At 36.7% G+C, this 16,501-nt stretch overlaps 1 protein-coding gene across 6 annotated transcripts in view; it reads left to right on the forward strand.

Annotated features, from left to right (window-relative positions):
- Nucleotides 1–2,713, forward strand: part of HNRNPR (heterogeneous nuclear ribonucleoprotein R) — a 34,783-nt gene extending 32,070 nt beyond the window's left edge. For all 6 annotated transcript variants that reach the window (XM_513191.8, XM_009450447.5, XM_003307863.5 and 3 more), the window contains 2 exons: nucleotides 1,177–1,298; nucleotides 1,433–2,713. In XM_513191.8, the coding sequence (XP_513191.3) occupies nucleotides 1,177–1,298; nucleotides 1,433–2,045 (735 nt within the window). In that variant the 3' untranslated portion in view covers nucleotides 2,046–2,713. The remainder of the gene's footprint in view (nucleotides 1–1,176; nucleotides 1,299–1,432) is intronic.
- Nucleotides 2,714–16,501: the final 13,788 nt, after the last annotated feature.

Here is a 16,501-nt window from a genome sequence, read left to right on the forward strand (position 1 = left end):
TTCTGAAATTTCACTGGTATAGAATGCAGATAACTAATAATTTTATGCTGTCTAAATATTCCTCCTGACTCAACTGGTTTCAAATAACTGGTTGTCCTGATTGAAAATATTTATAGGATGGTTTGCCAAAGAAGCCTATGAAATTATAAAATATCTAGTCCAGGAACTGGGAGTCACCAGGATGGTCAGGGCAGAGGGTAGATGTTTCATTTTTTAATTTATGCCAGGAAGCTTTTGTAAACTTGTTTAGTTGCTTTAACTGAAGCAACGCAAAGCTGAGGTGGTAAAAGGGAAAATTGCAGTCTTGAGGACTAGTTTCGTTTTTGTCTAGATACTTATAAATCACTGATAGCGCCAATAGAACATTTTTTTTATGTGTGCCCAGAGTGGGGAAAGGTATAGGGAAACAAAAAATAAAATATCATGAGGAGGTGACATTTTGTTACTGAGTACCTGAACCTTTTGATGTATGGCAGAGGTTGTTAGGTGGAACAACATGAACAAAGGGCTAGAACATGGAATGTTTGATTACTGCTTTCTACATAATTGCTTGAGTCTTCATTAGTCCAGGCCTTTTCTGGCTCTGTACTTTTAACTGTTCAAGCAAAGTACATTATGGGTTAAGCATTGTGAGGGAAACCTAGGCTTTTTTGTGTTAGTATCTTCTTGAATTTTACAGATAATCTCACTCAGTAACCTCATTTGTGCTTCAAATCCTTGAAATCGTTGTATAAGAACAGTGTAAGACCTGTATGTTGTATGCTACATGTTTATTTTAAAATTCTAATCCTGAGAAGTTAATCTTTGTCTGGCTCGTATTAATACTGGCATTTTTCCCCGGTATGGATTTGCTTCTTTGGTATGGCTTATCTTTTAAGGAGTTATTTGGAATTAAGGAGCAGCAATAGGTGGCAGCCCTTTTACCTTTTAAAATATAATATCAGGTGGTCGGTTTTGTTCTAAATGTAATTTATGTATAAAAAGATAAGGTCAAGGGAAACGTATTTTCTTTGTGTGTGTTTTAACTTTCTGGCTAGATTCACCTTTTGCCATTTAAAATAATTGTGAAGTAAATTGTTAAGTATATTAAATTACACAAGTATAATAGCTTACATACTATATAAAACAAAATATAGTTTTATATCATTGTAAAATAATTTTTCTAATTTTTTATAGGCTATGGATGAAATGAATGGCAAAGAAATAGAAGGGGAAGAAATTGAAATAGTCTTAGCCAAGCCACCAGACAAGAAAAGGAAAGAGCGCCAAGCTGCTAGACAGGCCTCCAGAAGCACTGCGTGAGTCTGCATTTTAGTAGATATATCTTTGGACAAGGAATAACTTGATAATGGAGATCAGATTAATAAAACAAAATCAGAGTCTTGAAGCAAACTGATTTGTTTTTTCTTTTCTCCCTTCTCTACTTTGCTAGGTATGAAGATTATTACTACCACCCTCCTCCTCGCATGCCACCTCCAATTAGAGGTCGGGGTCGTGGTGGGGGGAGAGGTGGATATGGCTACCCTCCAGATTACTATGGCTATGAAGATTACTATGATGATTACTATGGTTATGATTATCACGACTATCGTGGAGGCTATGAAGATCCCTACTACGGCTATGATGATGGCTATGCAGTAAGAGGAAGAGGAGGAGGAAGGGGAGGGCGAGGTGCTCCACCACCACCAAGGGGGAGGGGAGCACCACCTCCAAGAGGTAGAGCTGGCTATTCACAGAGGGGGGCACCTTTGGGACCACCAAGAGGCTCTAGGGGTGGCAGAGGGGGTCCTGCTCAACAGCAGAGAGGCCGTGGTTCCCGTGGATCTCGGGGCAATCGTGGGGGCAATGTAGGAGGCAAGAGAAAGGCAGATGGGTACAACCAGCCTGATTCCAAGCGTCGTCAGACCAACAACCAACAGAACTGGGGTTCCCAACCCATCGCTCAGCAGCCGCTTCAGCAAGGTGGTGACTATTCTGGTAACTATGGTTACAATAATGACAACCAGGAATTTTATCAGGATACTTATGGGCAACAGTGGAAGTAGACAAGTAAGGGCTTGAAAATGATACTGGCAAGATACGATTGGCTCTAGATCTACATTCTTCAAAAAAAAAAATTGGCTTAACTGTTTCATCTTTAAGTAGCATTTTGCTGCCATTTGTATTGGGCTGAAGAAATCACTATTGTGTATATACTCAAGTCTTTTTATTTTTCCTCTTTTCATAAATGCTCTTGGACATTATTGGGCTTGCAGAGTTCCCTTATTCTGGGGATTACAATGCTTTTATCGTTTCAGGCTTCATTTTAGCTTCAAAACAAGCTGGGCACACTGTTAAATCATGATTTTGCAGAACCTTTGGTTTTGGACAGTTTCATTTTTTTGGATTTGGGATAGATTACATAGGAGTATGGAGTATGCTGTAAATAAAAATACAAGCTAGTGCTTTGTCTTAGTAGTTTTAAGAAATTAAAGCAAACAAATTTAAGTTTTCTTGTATTGAAAATAACCTATGATTGTATGTTTTGCATTCCTAGAAGTAGGTTAACTGTGTTTTTAAATTGTTATAACTTCACACCTTTTTGAAATCTGCCCTACAAAATTTGTTTGGCTTAAACGTCAAAAGCCGTGACAATTTGTTCTTTGATGTGATTGTATTTCCAATTTCTTGTTCATGTAAGATTTCAATAAAACTAAAAAATCTATTCAAAACATTACCTATTTCAAATTCAATTGTGTCCTAAAACATTATTTTATTCGTAATCCTTGCAAGGAATATTGTTTTCAAAGTATAACTGCCTATGTGAGTGATCAAATTCATGCAAAATTTCTTGTCTATTCCAACATGTGTTGTGGATATTAGACTGAGGATTAGTCTAAATTCAAGTATTTATTCCAATTAGCACTTTCATTGGTGTTCTCTCATAGTCTCTTCTAATTTTGAAATTTTATCTTTTATTTAAAAAAAAAAACAGGTTCATAGACTTTTGAGCATTCCTGCAGGCATTGGATAATTTGCATTAAAACAAATAAAATGTGGCTGGGAAAGCAGACTGCAATTTATTTTGACCCACATTCTTTATAAGGGATAATTTGTGACTGAAGACCTTATTTGCTGGATAAGTGAATGTACATACAGGGAAAATTGTTAGTACTGTGGCGTCAATTGCACTGCGGACTTTAGTTTTAGTGAAAATGATCGTGACTACCATTTCAGTTACTGGTTTAGGAATATAATTTCCTATTAATATGTAAATTTGCTTTGAGAAACATTCATGCCTTGTAAGAGAGGCTTAAAAATATCCAGTAGTAATACCTTTGACTTTCTGTTAACACCTCGTTTATTTTTATTTATCTGCTATCCCTGATGCCTAAATTTTTTGTTGGCCAAGACATAACATCTATTTCCCTATTTCCTTTAGAAATTCTGATTTATTCTAATGACCTTTTTTGCTTGAGAATGAGAGGAACAAAAGAATCTAAGCTTTACGGTACAGAAAAGTCTGAATCACTTTCCAATTACTATTAAGTTTTCCCCTCCATCTTATTCTTACGTGGTTCTCAAATGTTTTTATAATGATAAAAATATCAGAAGCCATTGGGGAATAATTAAAATGGATACACCATTATTCTGTGTTTTGTTCCTGTTTGGTGTCTTTGTGATAGGAATATTAGATTTCAAAATCATAAGCCACTTAATTCCGTGTAATCTTGGCTAGATCATATTGGGTTTCATGGCTTCTTTTCATTTCAATTTAAGATTACTATTTACTGATGAAAGTCAATATATTTCATTTCTTTTTCAAAGTACACTCATTACACAGTATAGTCATTTAACAGACCTTATTGATATTTTAGTTTTTTGGAAACTGATAAAGGAATTACGGTCTGTTGTATGATAGTTTTGAGTTAACATGGGTATTTCTTTGGTAAGACAGATCCAGTTGTTTTTCTTATGCCCATGTATGCAAGTAAAGACACCAAACATTCTTTAAATGCTGCTTTTAAACTTTGAAAGTACAATTTGAAGTTGTAACTATACATCTAATTAGACTTAAGTAAAACCCTGATTTTTTTCCTGGAAAGAACAAAATCTACAAATAAAATTTGAGTTGTTTGTATTTCTTAATTAGGTGTTACAAGCTACAAAGTTGTCATAAAGAATGCTAAGAATGGGGATAGAAATGATTCTGAGAAAACAAACCCTCGCAAAAACATAAGATTAAAACTTGGGTTCCATGTCAAAATCCTTTCCTTTAATTGCAAATTGTATTTTGAATTTTAAAGTGGCCACCTCCTCCTCTGTCCTTTTCACTAATTAAAAATATATTTGCAGAGGTACCCTCTAATATTTGGTTTATAGGTTTTGTGGCTATTTTATATTGTAAAGCATAATCCTATAAACATTAAAACTCAAGAGCTTTTCTTCTTTCATGTCTTGTAAATTAACACTGTAGCAGCATTCAGAGAAAATAGATTCAGAGCTCAACTTTTCACATAAATAAATCTAACAGTGTAATATATAAACCTGAAAAATGTCAGTTGAGGGAGGTCTTTATTCTAGATTGGCATTTTTTTTTTTTTAAATTAGGTACAAATTATGAGTGTAAGGAATTTGGTTTCCTGCTCTCCTGTCTTTCCATCTTTTTTGTTCCCCAAGCTAATTGATTTGGCTTTATTTATGAGCCTGTTACAGTAAAGTGTGTGTTGGGAAATATATTGAGGTATAGAGCTATTCTTTGTAGGTACCCTGGTGAGACCGATACAAATATGCCCCTCCCCATAATGGAATACTAATTTTTATTTGATCACTCATTTATAGCAGTTGCTTAAATGTATGTATTTATATGAAGGTATTTTAATTTTTAAGAGCAAAAAAGTTCTAATAAGTTGCCAGATTTCTAATAAATCCAGGTTTATTTGGTGAAAAGATAAGGAAAATGAGTTATGATTCTGTAGTTTTTTTAAAATGAGTTCAGCATAATTGTTTTTCAGGTTTTTTTAGTTACTGGGGTTATTCTGCATAAGAAAGCCCAATGCTTTCTGATAGTAGGAGATAATTTTTCTCTCTTTTGACTTTGAAATCTGACTTAGGAGATGAATTCTTTTTAAAAAGGTCAGCATGCAAAAAAATAAATTATATATTTTAAATTCTAAAAGAGAAGGGACATAAAATTTCACTCCTAGCATAAAGCCATATAATATTATTCTTGAAACTCATTACATCATTTGCCTCCTGCCCATTTGAATATAATCATACCTACGTTTTATTAATTGTGTATTTGTAAAACCAAACCCTTCCAGTAAATACTTGCTATAAGGCTATTGCTTGTCAATTATCAAGGCTTCTAAATATGTTAAAACTTGTCATTTTGATTTTTCAAAGATAATTCTATTATACTGAGCTACCAATATTCTTAAAGAAAACTAACCAAAGTTAATATTAGTGTAGTCCATTATTATGTGGACAATTATTATGTGGAATCTCTTAAGTGAGCAATAAGAAAAAGCCTTATAGAAAGACTACACTGGATTTATAAGTGTGTTTATGTTTCTCTAAGAATGGGAGCTTCTGTTAACTTAGGGGTGGAGTTGTTCTGAGGAAACCAGTAGATTGGATGACTGACTGGAGAATCCAGAATAACAAATCCATTAGCCAGACATGTTTACTTTTATATTAGAAGTTTGTTGATTAGGTCTTAATTTTCATATGCAAACACCAAGCTTTAAAAATATTGCATATACAATGTATTGGTCAGCAATTTAATAATATTTAATTTGAAGTTAATTATTGTTAATCCTTCTAGAAAAGTTTTTTTTCTTTAAATAAAAGTACATATATATACTTTTTTATTTAGAGGTTACCAGAAGCTCTGGTTTTGTTTTGTTTTGTTTTGTTTTTTTGTTTTTTTAATCATTTTCAGATGTTATCCAGAAATCTGCAAGTGTACTTTTCCTGTTTTAACTCCTTCCTTTTATCACCTGACTATCAGGGAAGCGAGGTTGAGGCTGCCCTGACCTGACATGTCATGATGTCGACTTGCTAGGTGGGGTTCGCTGGGGACGATAACCAGTGGAATTGTTGGTAAGAACTTTTTTTTCCTATTTTTTTTTTTATCAGTAGTGGGGCATTAAGTGTGGGAGAATGCCCATATCCTATAAGTGGGCAATTATGTCAGCCTTGTAGAAAAATAGGACTTTAATATTAAATTATTTTGTTCTTAATAGGAACATATAATAACACTTCACTTACTTTTAAATTGGTAGCAGATCAGCAGGAAAGGCCTGCAAGTATGAAGTAATGAAATACTCAGGGTATATTTTAAGTGAGCAAAATAGACACCTTATAATCTTAAAGTCTGTTGGAGAGACAATAAATTTGCTTTAACTGTCATTTCAGTCTAGTATTATATTTTCTATATTTTGTTGGATAGATTAACATATAATGCATCTTAAAGAGATATTTATTGCACACTAATTTTAGTGAAAACAAGAAGACATTGATAGAATGGAGGGCTTAAACACCAAAGATACTATTTTTAAAAATCTTCCAAAGTAATCTTAACACTGTAAAATGAAACTTTAAAAAGTTTTAGCAGTTTGACAATAATGACCTCAATTTAGAGATATGTTGAGACAATGACTTTGGGTCAAGAGGAAATTACATAGCTGAAATATTAAGACCTTGAACATAGCAGAAACATAAACCTATGAACAACTTGTGTTTTGTGTGAAAGCTAGGATAGCTGATAGGATTAGCAGATATTGGTAGAATTAAGAGTCAATATTTAAATTATTGCTAAAGATTAAAATCCCTCATCTTATAGTTTGTAGGGGATTCCATGATGGTAAGGTATAGATTGAAATTAAATTTAGTAACTAGGCATTTCTGACCATACCATATAAAAAATAATTGTAATATGGTATAAACACTGATTAAAAGTAATTATGGATTTTCATGCCTGAAGAACCTTCTCAGTATTCTTACAGCACTGTATCTTCTTTATTGGTTGAGAATATCAGTCTAGAAAGACTTTCCTAGATGTTAAATGTGCTAGTCAGTGTCATGAATATAAACCCTTACTTGTAAGTTTGCTATAGACTAGTTGTACAACACTAGAATGAAATTATGTAATACTTTTAAGAATTGTAGTGATTGCAGGGTTGTGTTAAGGTAACATTTTATGCATGTGTCAGTGACAGAAAGGATCAGGGTATAAAACTTGCACTAAATAGCATGCTCCTTAGGAAGTTTTAAGGTAAGCAGTAGGAATATTCATGTAATTCTGATGAGTTTATGTAAGTTAAGGAAAATGCAATGCCAGTTTGTTGACTTTAAACACTAAAAACAAAATACATTTCGTGGAACCAACAAAGGAGACATTCTGGGGAAAAACTTAAATTGCTCAAATTTAAATAAGGGCTCTCACTTTATATAGTAGATTTGTCAGGATCCCATGAACATTGCTTTTCTTGATTTCTCACATATGAGGGTTGGGCAAAAGGGACTTCTCTAGCCTCTTCGATAACGTAGGTAGACTTGTACTTAGTGAATCCCATTATAATGTTAGGTACTATGTTCTAAGACTATTTCTATAATTGGACTGAAGGCTCCTGCAAACATAAATTGCTGATATGGATATAGTAACATAAGAAATACCAAAATAGGGACATTTGCAAGACCTTTTCCATTTAATCATCAGTTTAATAAAAATCATGCTTTTGGTACAGTGTTCATGTACCATAACTGTATTGGAATATTTGTACGATGTTAAATATTTTTAATAAAATTTAACATGTTCAAAATGTTGTGTTGGTGATTTTGGGTGGGGTGTGATGGGTTTGATTGTGCAAAACAGATTTAGTAGTTATGTGATTGAGGCTTTTGTAGTCAAATGGAGTTTCTGTCTTCAAATTTAGTACTAGATACTGCACCTGTTCTAAGGAAGGTAGTGAAGGAGTAGGATAGTAAAAATGAAAAGGCTGAACTCCCCAGAGATTTATTAAATTGCCAGGAAGCTTGACTGAGGTTAGAACTAGATCTACAGGTGGCAGATAGGAATATTGGCTGTGGCATAACAGGCTGCCATTAGCGTTTTTGTGAGGAAATTGTGGCATTTTGGAAATGATCCTAGAGAATCTACAGAGGTGGGCAAACATAAACACTTGTACAGTGCTTTCAGTAGGCTTTTTATTGCCCCAGTGCCCTTGTGCCCTCGATGTGACATGCCACAAGTGAAGGAGAAGTGGTGAGGGGATTATTTGAGGAAAGCTTTGTTGGACAGTTTGGATGCATCATCGGGAGATACTGCCAATTTACAGGAAGTACTGTATAAAGAGTTCTCTCTTTGTGTCTTAAAGTTAATTTTATAAGATTTCCTCTTCTCTTGCAGGTAGCCCTAATACAGTGGTTTTTCTTATGACTTATTTTTCTTGAGGGTGTACTTCGTTTCTCACCAGTCAAAAACATAGAAGTTCTGCAACTCAGAATGGAAATTCACTTGAAGTAATGTGTGATTCCTCTGTAATCAGTGCCGTTAATAGCAAAAAATATTTAAAAGGAAGATGATTGGGACCTAATAGTCTATAAACAAATTGAGTAAGAAAGCATTTAAGAAGGACTAGTAATGTATTCTGCCTTGTTTCTTTCAAATGAAGACTGTTAAACTGAGTTACGGGGAAGAAAAAGTGAATACCCTATTGTTTCAAGGTAATAAAGAGTAGACAGTATACTTCCTTTTGGTTAGTGTTTTCCAGAATTTACTGTTCTTGTTTTGTTATGTTCTTTTTGTTCCAAGATCAAAAGATCACTCACTGAAACAGGAAGGAATGTTCTAACAGCAGAAATATCTAAACTTGGGCATCTTTAGATGTTTGCAGAATGGGAGGTGGAATGAAAGGTGGGGCAGCTCACTGATTTGCGATGTATTTCTTCCAAAAATAAAGGGTTGCTTAAGCTTTAGCTGTACCAAAAGCCCTGAATTTATTTAGTTTAGTTTTAGAAATAACAAGATTTTGTTAGGTATTTTCCTGTGGAGTATATTATATTCGCCTAGGGAGATATCTTCTGTCTATAGCTATGAAAAGAAATTAAATTTTTATTTCCTTATAATTGAAAGTTGTGACCAAAATCAAGACCATGTGTAGACATTTCCTCCAGCTCATAAGCAAGAGTAGTGTTTTATTCAGCTGTTTACTTAAAATTCCAAATGGTGACTTTTAGGCCTAGATGTCCATTTGTTAAGAGGCAGGAGGGGCTCTGTGTGGTGGTGGTTCTTGCCGGTAATCCTAGCACTTTGGGAGGCCCAGGTGGGAGGATTGCTTGAGCTCCGTAGTTCAAGATCAGCCTGGGCAACATAGGGAGACCCCATCTCTACAAAAAATCAGAAACTTAGCTGAGCATGGTGGCACACACCTGTAGTCCCAGCCACCGTGGAGGCTGAGGTGGGAGTATTGTTTGGGCCTGGGAGGTAGATGCTGTAGTGAGCTGTGATCCTGCCACTGCACTCTAGCCTGGGTGACAGAGTGAGACCCTGTCTCCAAAAAAAAAAGAGGCAAGAGATTAAATTAGACACAGTTTAGTCATGCCTTTTAAAATAACAAGGAGTTTGATCATTTTAAGATTCTTTCCCATGGGGTAAAGGTGAGGATCAGTATTGTCAAGTATGGTAACGGTGGTGAGAAAAGGAGCTCAGTTTTTAAGTATGTTAAGGGGTAATATTTCCTTAGTTACAAAAATACTGCGTTATTGCAGATCTCAATACTGTTTAATAGAATTTGGAAACATTCCTGTATGCGTGTTCTTGGGAGATTATTCTGTACTTCAGTTAGGAATCCTTTAAGTCTGTAAACTTCAGTTTCAGCCTAGGTTTTTAAGTAGATTAAGCAAAGTTAATACTTTTCTTTTCTTTTTTTTTTTTTTTTGAGACAGAGTCTCTCTGTGTCGCCCAGGCTGTGGCGCGATCTTGGCTCAGTGCAAGCTCCGCCTCCCGGGTTCACGCCATTCTCCTGCCTCAGCCTCCCGAGTAGCTGGGACTATAGGCGCCCGCCACCACACCTGGCTAATTTTGTTTTTGTATTTTTAGTAGAGACAGGGTTTCGCTGTGTTAGCCAGGATGGTCTTGATCTGCTGACCTCGTGATCTGCCCGCCTCAGCCTCCCAAAGTGCTGGGATTACAGGCGTGAGCTGCCGCGCCCAGCCATTAATACGTTTTAAAAGGCCACTATTTTTATCAGCTAAATCACTTTTGAAAATTTTGTGTGTTATGTGTTATACTCAAAATATTATCAAAACATTCTGTTTTCATTTGAACCTATTGATTAGAATGGTGCTTATTTATTTGGCTATTGTTCAAGTACCTGAATTGGCTTGGTCAGAAGGACTTGGGTGTTCTAGCTAGCTGTCGTATAACTAAATATTTTTGGTTAAGTGGTACATGTTTAGCATTGGCTTGTCATTTTGAAATTTTTCCATGCTTCCTGTTAAGAAATAGAACCTTACCAAATTAGTCATATTTAAATATAATCTGTATAGAGTTGGTATGGAAAACGATTTGATCTAAATACAACCAACAATAAGTATTTTCATTGAAACTTCCTTTTAATTGATGAGTAGTAATATGGATGTCTTCATTAGTTGTAATGTCATTTCTATTTTACTTTCCTAAATGTGAAAGAAAAGATGAAAGACCATTTCTTGCACATACCAAATGATTTTGAAGGAATTTCTGGTGATTATTTAAATTTTCTAGTTAAGCTGTCTAGGTCAGAATTCATCATTCAAAAATGCTGCTCAAACTTGAAGTGGGTAGGAATTTCTGGGGATTTTGATTAAGATGCAGATTCTGACTCATTAAATCTGAGATGGGCAAGAGTCTGCATTTCTGACAAGCTCATAGGTGATGCCAGTGTTCCTGACTACACTTTCAGTAGCAGAGTTACAGATTATCCCACATTTTGGGGGATTTTGGAGAATGATCTTAGTAGAAAAGATAACAACAGATGTTTGCAGTGATTTGCCTGGATGTAGTTGGTCTGAGATTTAAAACTATGATAAATGTTGCCACAAATGTTTAATAGTGTTTGGGACCCCAAGGAAAGATTAGGAACATTGTCTGCAAGAAAATGAAATGAATTTAGAAAAACAGGTTTTAATAGTTTCAAGGAATTGCTAGAAAATAATGGGAAGGAATATGCAGAAAAGATCAGGATGCTGAGAAAATGTCATGGCATGTTTATTTAGGAATTAGATCTGAAAACAGTTACATGAGTTATAGAAAAAATAAAAATAAAGCTCAGAAAGGAAGGATTGATAGGTTACTAAAAATGCCTATATGGTTTTATTTTTGGAATCTGTAACTTTGTCTCCCCAGGAAGGTTTTCACTAGCTAGTTCAAAGTAAATCTTGGGCCAAGTGTGGCGGCTCATTCCTGTAATCTCAGCACTTTTGGAGGCCAGGGCAGGTGGATCACTTGAGGTCAGGCGGGCGTGCACCTGTACCTAGCTACTTGGGAGGCTGAGACAGGAGAATCACTTAAAACCGGGAGGCAGAGGTTGCACTGAGGCGAGATCGCACCACTGCCCTCCAGCCTGGGCGAGAGAGTGAGTCTCTGTCTCAAAAAAACAACCAACTAACCAACACCCCCGCCACCAAAAAAAAAAAAAATCAAAGTAAATCTTGGGTAGTAAGTGAAAGCAGACTAATGAAGAAAATTGTTAAAGGTGACTTTTTTTTTTTTTTTTTTGAGATGGAGTCTCGCTCTGTCACCGAGGCTGGAGTGCAATGGTGCGATCTTGGCTCACTACAACGTCTGCTTCCCGGGTTCAAGTGATTCTCCTGCCTCAGCCTCCTGAGTAGCTGGGATTACAGGCACATGCCACCATGCCCGGCTAATTTTTGTATTTTTAGTAAGAGATGGGGTTTTGCCATGTTGGTCAGACTGATCTTGAGCTCCTGACCTCGTGAACCCCTCACCTCGGCCTTCCAAAGTGCTGGGATTACAGGCGTGAGCCACTGTGCCAGGCCTAACTTTTTTTTTTTTTTTTTTTTTTTTGAGACAGAGCCTAGCTCTGTCGCCCAGGCTGGAGTGTGGTGGCGCGATCTCAGCTAACTGCAACTTTTCTGCCTCCTGAGTTCAAGCGATTCTCTCCCTGCCTCAGCCTCCCGAGTAGCTGGGATTACAGGCACCTGCCACCACGCCCCAACAATTTTTGTATTTTTGGTAGAGATAGGGTTTCACCATGTTGGCCAGGCTGGTCTGAAACTCCTGACCTCAAGTAATCTCGGCCTCCCAAAGTGCTGGGATTACAGGCATGAGCCACCATGCCCAGCCCTAAAGGTGACTTTTTAAAAACAACTTTCAGCCGGGCACTGTCACTCACACCTGTAATCCCAGCACTTTGGGAAGCCGAGGCTGGCGGATCGCCTGAGCTCAGGAGTTCTGGACCACCCTGGGCAACATGGTGAAACTCCGTCTCTACTAAAATACAAAAATTTAGCCAGGCATGGTGGTGCACGCCTGTAGTCCCAGCTGCTCAGGAGGCTGAGGCTTGAGAATCGCTTGAGCCTTGGAGGCGGAGGTTGCAGTGAGCTGAGATCACGCCGCTGTACTACAGCTTGGGCTACAGAGTGAGACCCTGTCTCAAAAAATAAAATAAAGACAATTTTCATAGATCAACAGCTGGGAAATTCTCATGAAGAATAGAGACGACAAATGTATCCGTCTTTATATAAAGTTAGGAGCTAGACGGTGATCCCTGAAAACAGTGATTTTTTTTTTAAAGTCTGATTTTCAGCTCTAGAATTTTATCTTGAAAAATAAAAATAGTGTAGATGAAGTATGGGTGGAAAACATTCTGCTGTTTCTTTTTTCATGGTGAGCTTTTTTTAAAATGATAGATTAATAACACCTACTATGGTGTAAGTGCTATGTACCATGCTCTGTACTAAGGAGGCATTTTATATTCTGTGTATATCATGTAGTTTACAACCCTGCAAGGTAGGTGATATTTTTCCTACCTACTTTACATATAAGGAACTCAAAGATTGAGGTTAGGTAATTTCATATTTGTGGCTATTGGCCACCTGTCTATGAAGTGGCAAGGCCAGGATTCAAACCCTCTTCTGCCTGACTTAAAGTGTACATTCTTTACTGCTAGATTAGAAAGACCTAATGTGAGGTTAGAACTAAGTGGTAAAGTTTATGTGTACTTAAAAGCTCTTTATGTCTAAAATAAAGCTAACCTAATTAGAATTTAATATAGTTTTGTCTGAAATTAAGGATTACTTAGGCTTTTTTGTTTGTTTTATGTTGATAGTTGTCATTTGTTTTGCTCTTTTTTCATCATTTATAAAAACTTAAGCCAAAACGTACTGGATTTTGGTCTTTAGGAAGCCACTTTTGGGCTGGGCATGGTAGCTCATGCCTGTAATCCCAGCACTTTGGGACGCCAAGGTGGGAGGATTGCTTGAGCCCAGAAGTTCAAGACTGTCCTGGGCAACATGGCGAAACCCCATCTCTACAAAAAATTTAAAAAACTAGCTGGGCATGGTGACACACCTCTGTAGACCCAGACCTGGGAGGCTGAGGTAGGAGGATCACTTGAGGCTGGGAAGTCGAGGTTGTAGTGAGCTGCGATCAGGCCCCTGTACTCCAACTTGGGTGACAGAGTGAGACCCTGTCTCAAAAAAAAAAAAAAAAAAAAAAAGTTTTTAACCTAGGTAAACTTAATACTTGTTTGGGAAAGATTGCAGGAGGATCCCTGGAGACCAGCCTCGGCAATATAGTGAGACATCATCTCAAAAAACAAAAACAAAAAGCAAATATTTTAAGCTATCCTATCGCCTAATTTTTAGTTTCAGTCCTATACATTTTTTTTTTTTTTTTTGAGACAGGGTTTCACTCTGTTGCCCAGGCTGGAGTGCAGTGGCATGATCTCAGCCCACTGCAACCTCTGCCTTCCAGGTTCAATCGATTATCTTGCCTCAGCCTCCTGAGTAGCTGGGATTCCAGGCGCGTACCACCACACCTGGCTAATTTTTAAATTTATAGTAGAGACAGGTTTCCCCACGTTAGGCAGGCTGGTCTTGAACTCCTTACCTCAGGTGATCCGCCTGCCTCGACCTCCCAAAGTACTGGGATTACAGGCGTGAGCCAGCGCGCTGGGACTTAGTCCTATATTTTTCAAGGCCATTATAGAAGAGTTTGTTAAAAGGTTTACTTATCAGACCTGAGTGTGTGTGTGCATTTGTATGCAAGATACAGAATTACACATAACGGAAGCCACTATGCTGGGCCGTAAAATTGGTGGGTGTAGCGAACCTGCTTTCCATATGTATTCTTATAGGAAATGTTATCTTCTCTGATACAGAAAGAAAGATGGTTTTAAAAACTTTTTTTTTTTTTTTTTTTAGACGGAGTCTTGCTCTTTCGCCAGGCTGGAGTGCAGTGGCATGATCTCGGCTCACTGCAACCTCTGCCTCCGTGGTTCAAGCGATTCTCCTGCCTGGCCTCCCGAGTAGCTGGGATTACAGGTGCACACCACCATGCCCAGCTAATTTTTTGTGTTTTTAGTAGAGATGGGGTTTCACCATGTTGGCTAGGCTGGTCACAAACTCCTGGTCTCAAGTGATCTGCCCGCCTTAGCCTCCCAAAGTGCTGGGATTATACGGGTGTGAGCCACTGTGCTTGCTTATCTTTTAATCTGGAAAGTAAGTCAAAACAAGGATAAATGTTTCATAAAATTTTTTCAAAAGATTGTAATTGGGCCAGGCATGGTGGCTCATGCCTGTAATCCCAGCACTTTGAGAGGCTGAGGCAGGCGGGTCACTTGAGGTCAGGAGTTTAAGACCAGCCTGGCCAACATGGTGAAACCCCATCTCTACCAAAAAACACAAAAGTTAGCCAAGTGTGGTGGAGTGCACCTGTAGCACCAGCTACTCAGGAGGCTGAGGTGGGAGAATCACTTGAATCTAGGAGGCAGAGGCTGCAGTGAGCTGAGATTGTGCCATTGCCCTCCAGCCTGGATGACAGAGTGAGACCCTGTCTCCAAAAAAAAAAAAAAAGATTCTGGCTCTGGCAGATTGCTTAAGTGTATATAGATATATGTAGCCTTGAATAAAGAAGTGTGAGTACTCCACTAGCTGAACACTCAACATGAGTTATTCTCAGTATATAACTTATGTGATCTTGCCTACCAATAAACATTTGAGAAAAATGTTTAATTCTAATAAGATAAGAGAACCCAAATTGAGTTCTGTTGAAACCTTTATCATGGCTTGCAATATTGTTGGAAATTCTTAATTCTAATCTTGTTTTTATTGATGTAACATGGGGTTTTTTGTCTTGAAAATGAGGATTGCAAGACCTATATGACAATTGCTAGTTTATTTCTTCATAGTGTGATACGATAATAGGAATTTCCAGAAATTCCCTTCCTGGCTTTTGTCCTTAAGAAGTATTATAAAAGTATTTAACTTTCTTTTCTTTTCAGAAAGTGCAGTAACATCTCGAGCAACCTGTTAATGCTTAGGAAGGGATATCATTAAATGGATTGATCTTAAACATCATCAATCAAATGTAGATAACTAGTTCAAAGTCAGCCATATATTGAAAATGTTAAGTCTAGTTTATACCTAACATTGATAATTGATATGATAGTCATTCTAAATTTCATGGCCATTGGGTATTTGTTTCAGGAGTTAGGAATACAAAATTAGTAAGTTATGGTCATTGTCTTCAAATAATTTAAAGATTGTAGGAGGTAATAAAAGGTTTATAAATAGTAGTGATAATCATCAAACCAAATGTTCCAGAAACACCATTGGAAGTTTGAAAGGTGTCCTGTGCTCCTAATAAAATATTCAGATTGTAATTGCAATACATGAATAATGTATATGATTTAGATTAGGACAGCAGAAGAGTTTGTAAAATGTGTATATTCTGATTTTTTTTTAGCTGACTAAAAAAATTAAGCTTAATGTTCACTGGATATGATCAAGTAACTTGATTTTTAAGAATTTTCACCTATCTAGTTCAAATTTTATTTAAAGAAAATATTAAAATGTAAAGGTGGAGTGATTGTGTGAATCTGAAGGAACAAAGGTGAAGGTAGGTTTCCTAATATTTTTATTTTTCCATTGCTGAAAACTTAAGGCTTCATGTGAGAAATCCTTGGTCAGAACTGAAGTAATGATCACTTTTCTGAACCATTTCTCCCTCCCTGAAGAAAAACAGACATACAGATGTTGCTTGGTTAAAATAGAATAGATTTACCAAAAATAACAGTTTAATCCATTTCCTGTAACTAATAAGGTTCCCTATGAAATCAAGCTTTTCCATTCCTCACTATGACTTATGAAACTGGTTAATCTAGTGTCTGATATACATTTTTTGTATTATAGAACATTAGTACATTTGACAGAAGTGACTGCTGTGGTGATTTCTTTAGAAAGAAAACATAGATGATAATAGCTCCTATTTAAAAACAAAACAAAAAACTCA

This window comes from Pan troglodytes, chromosome 1 (assembly GCF_028858775.2).
Source record: "Pan troglodytes isolate AG18354 chromosome 1, NHGRI_mPanTro3-v2.0_pri, whole genome shotgun sequence".
Taxonomy (NCBI): domain Eukaryota; kingdom Metazoa; phylum Chordata; class Mammalia; order Primates; family Hominidae; genus Pan; species Pan troglodytes.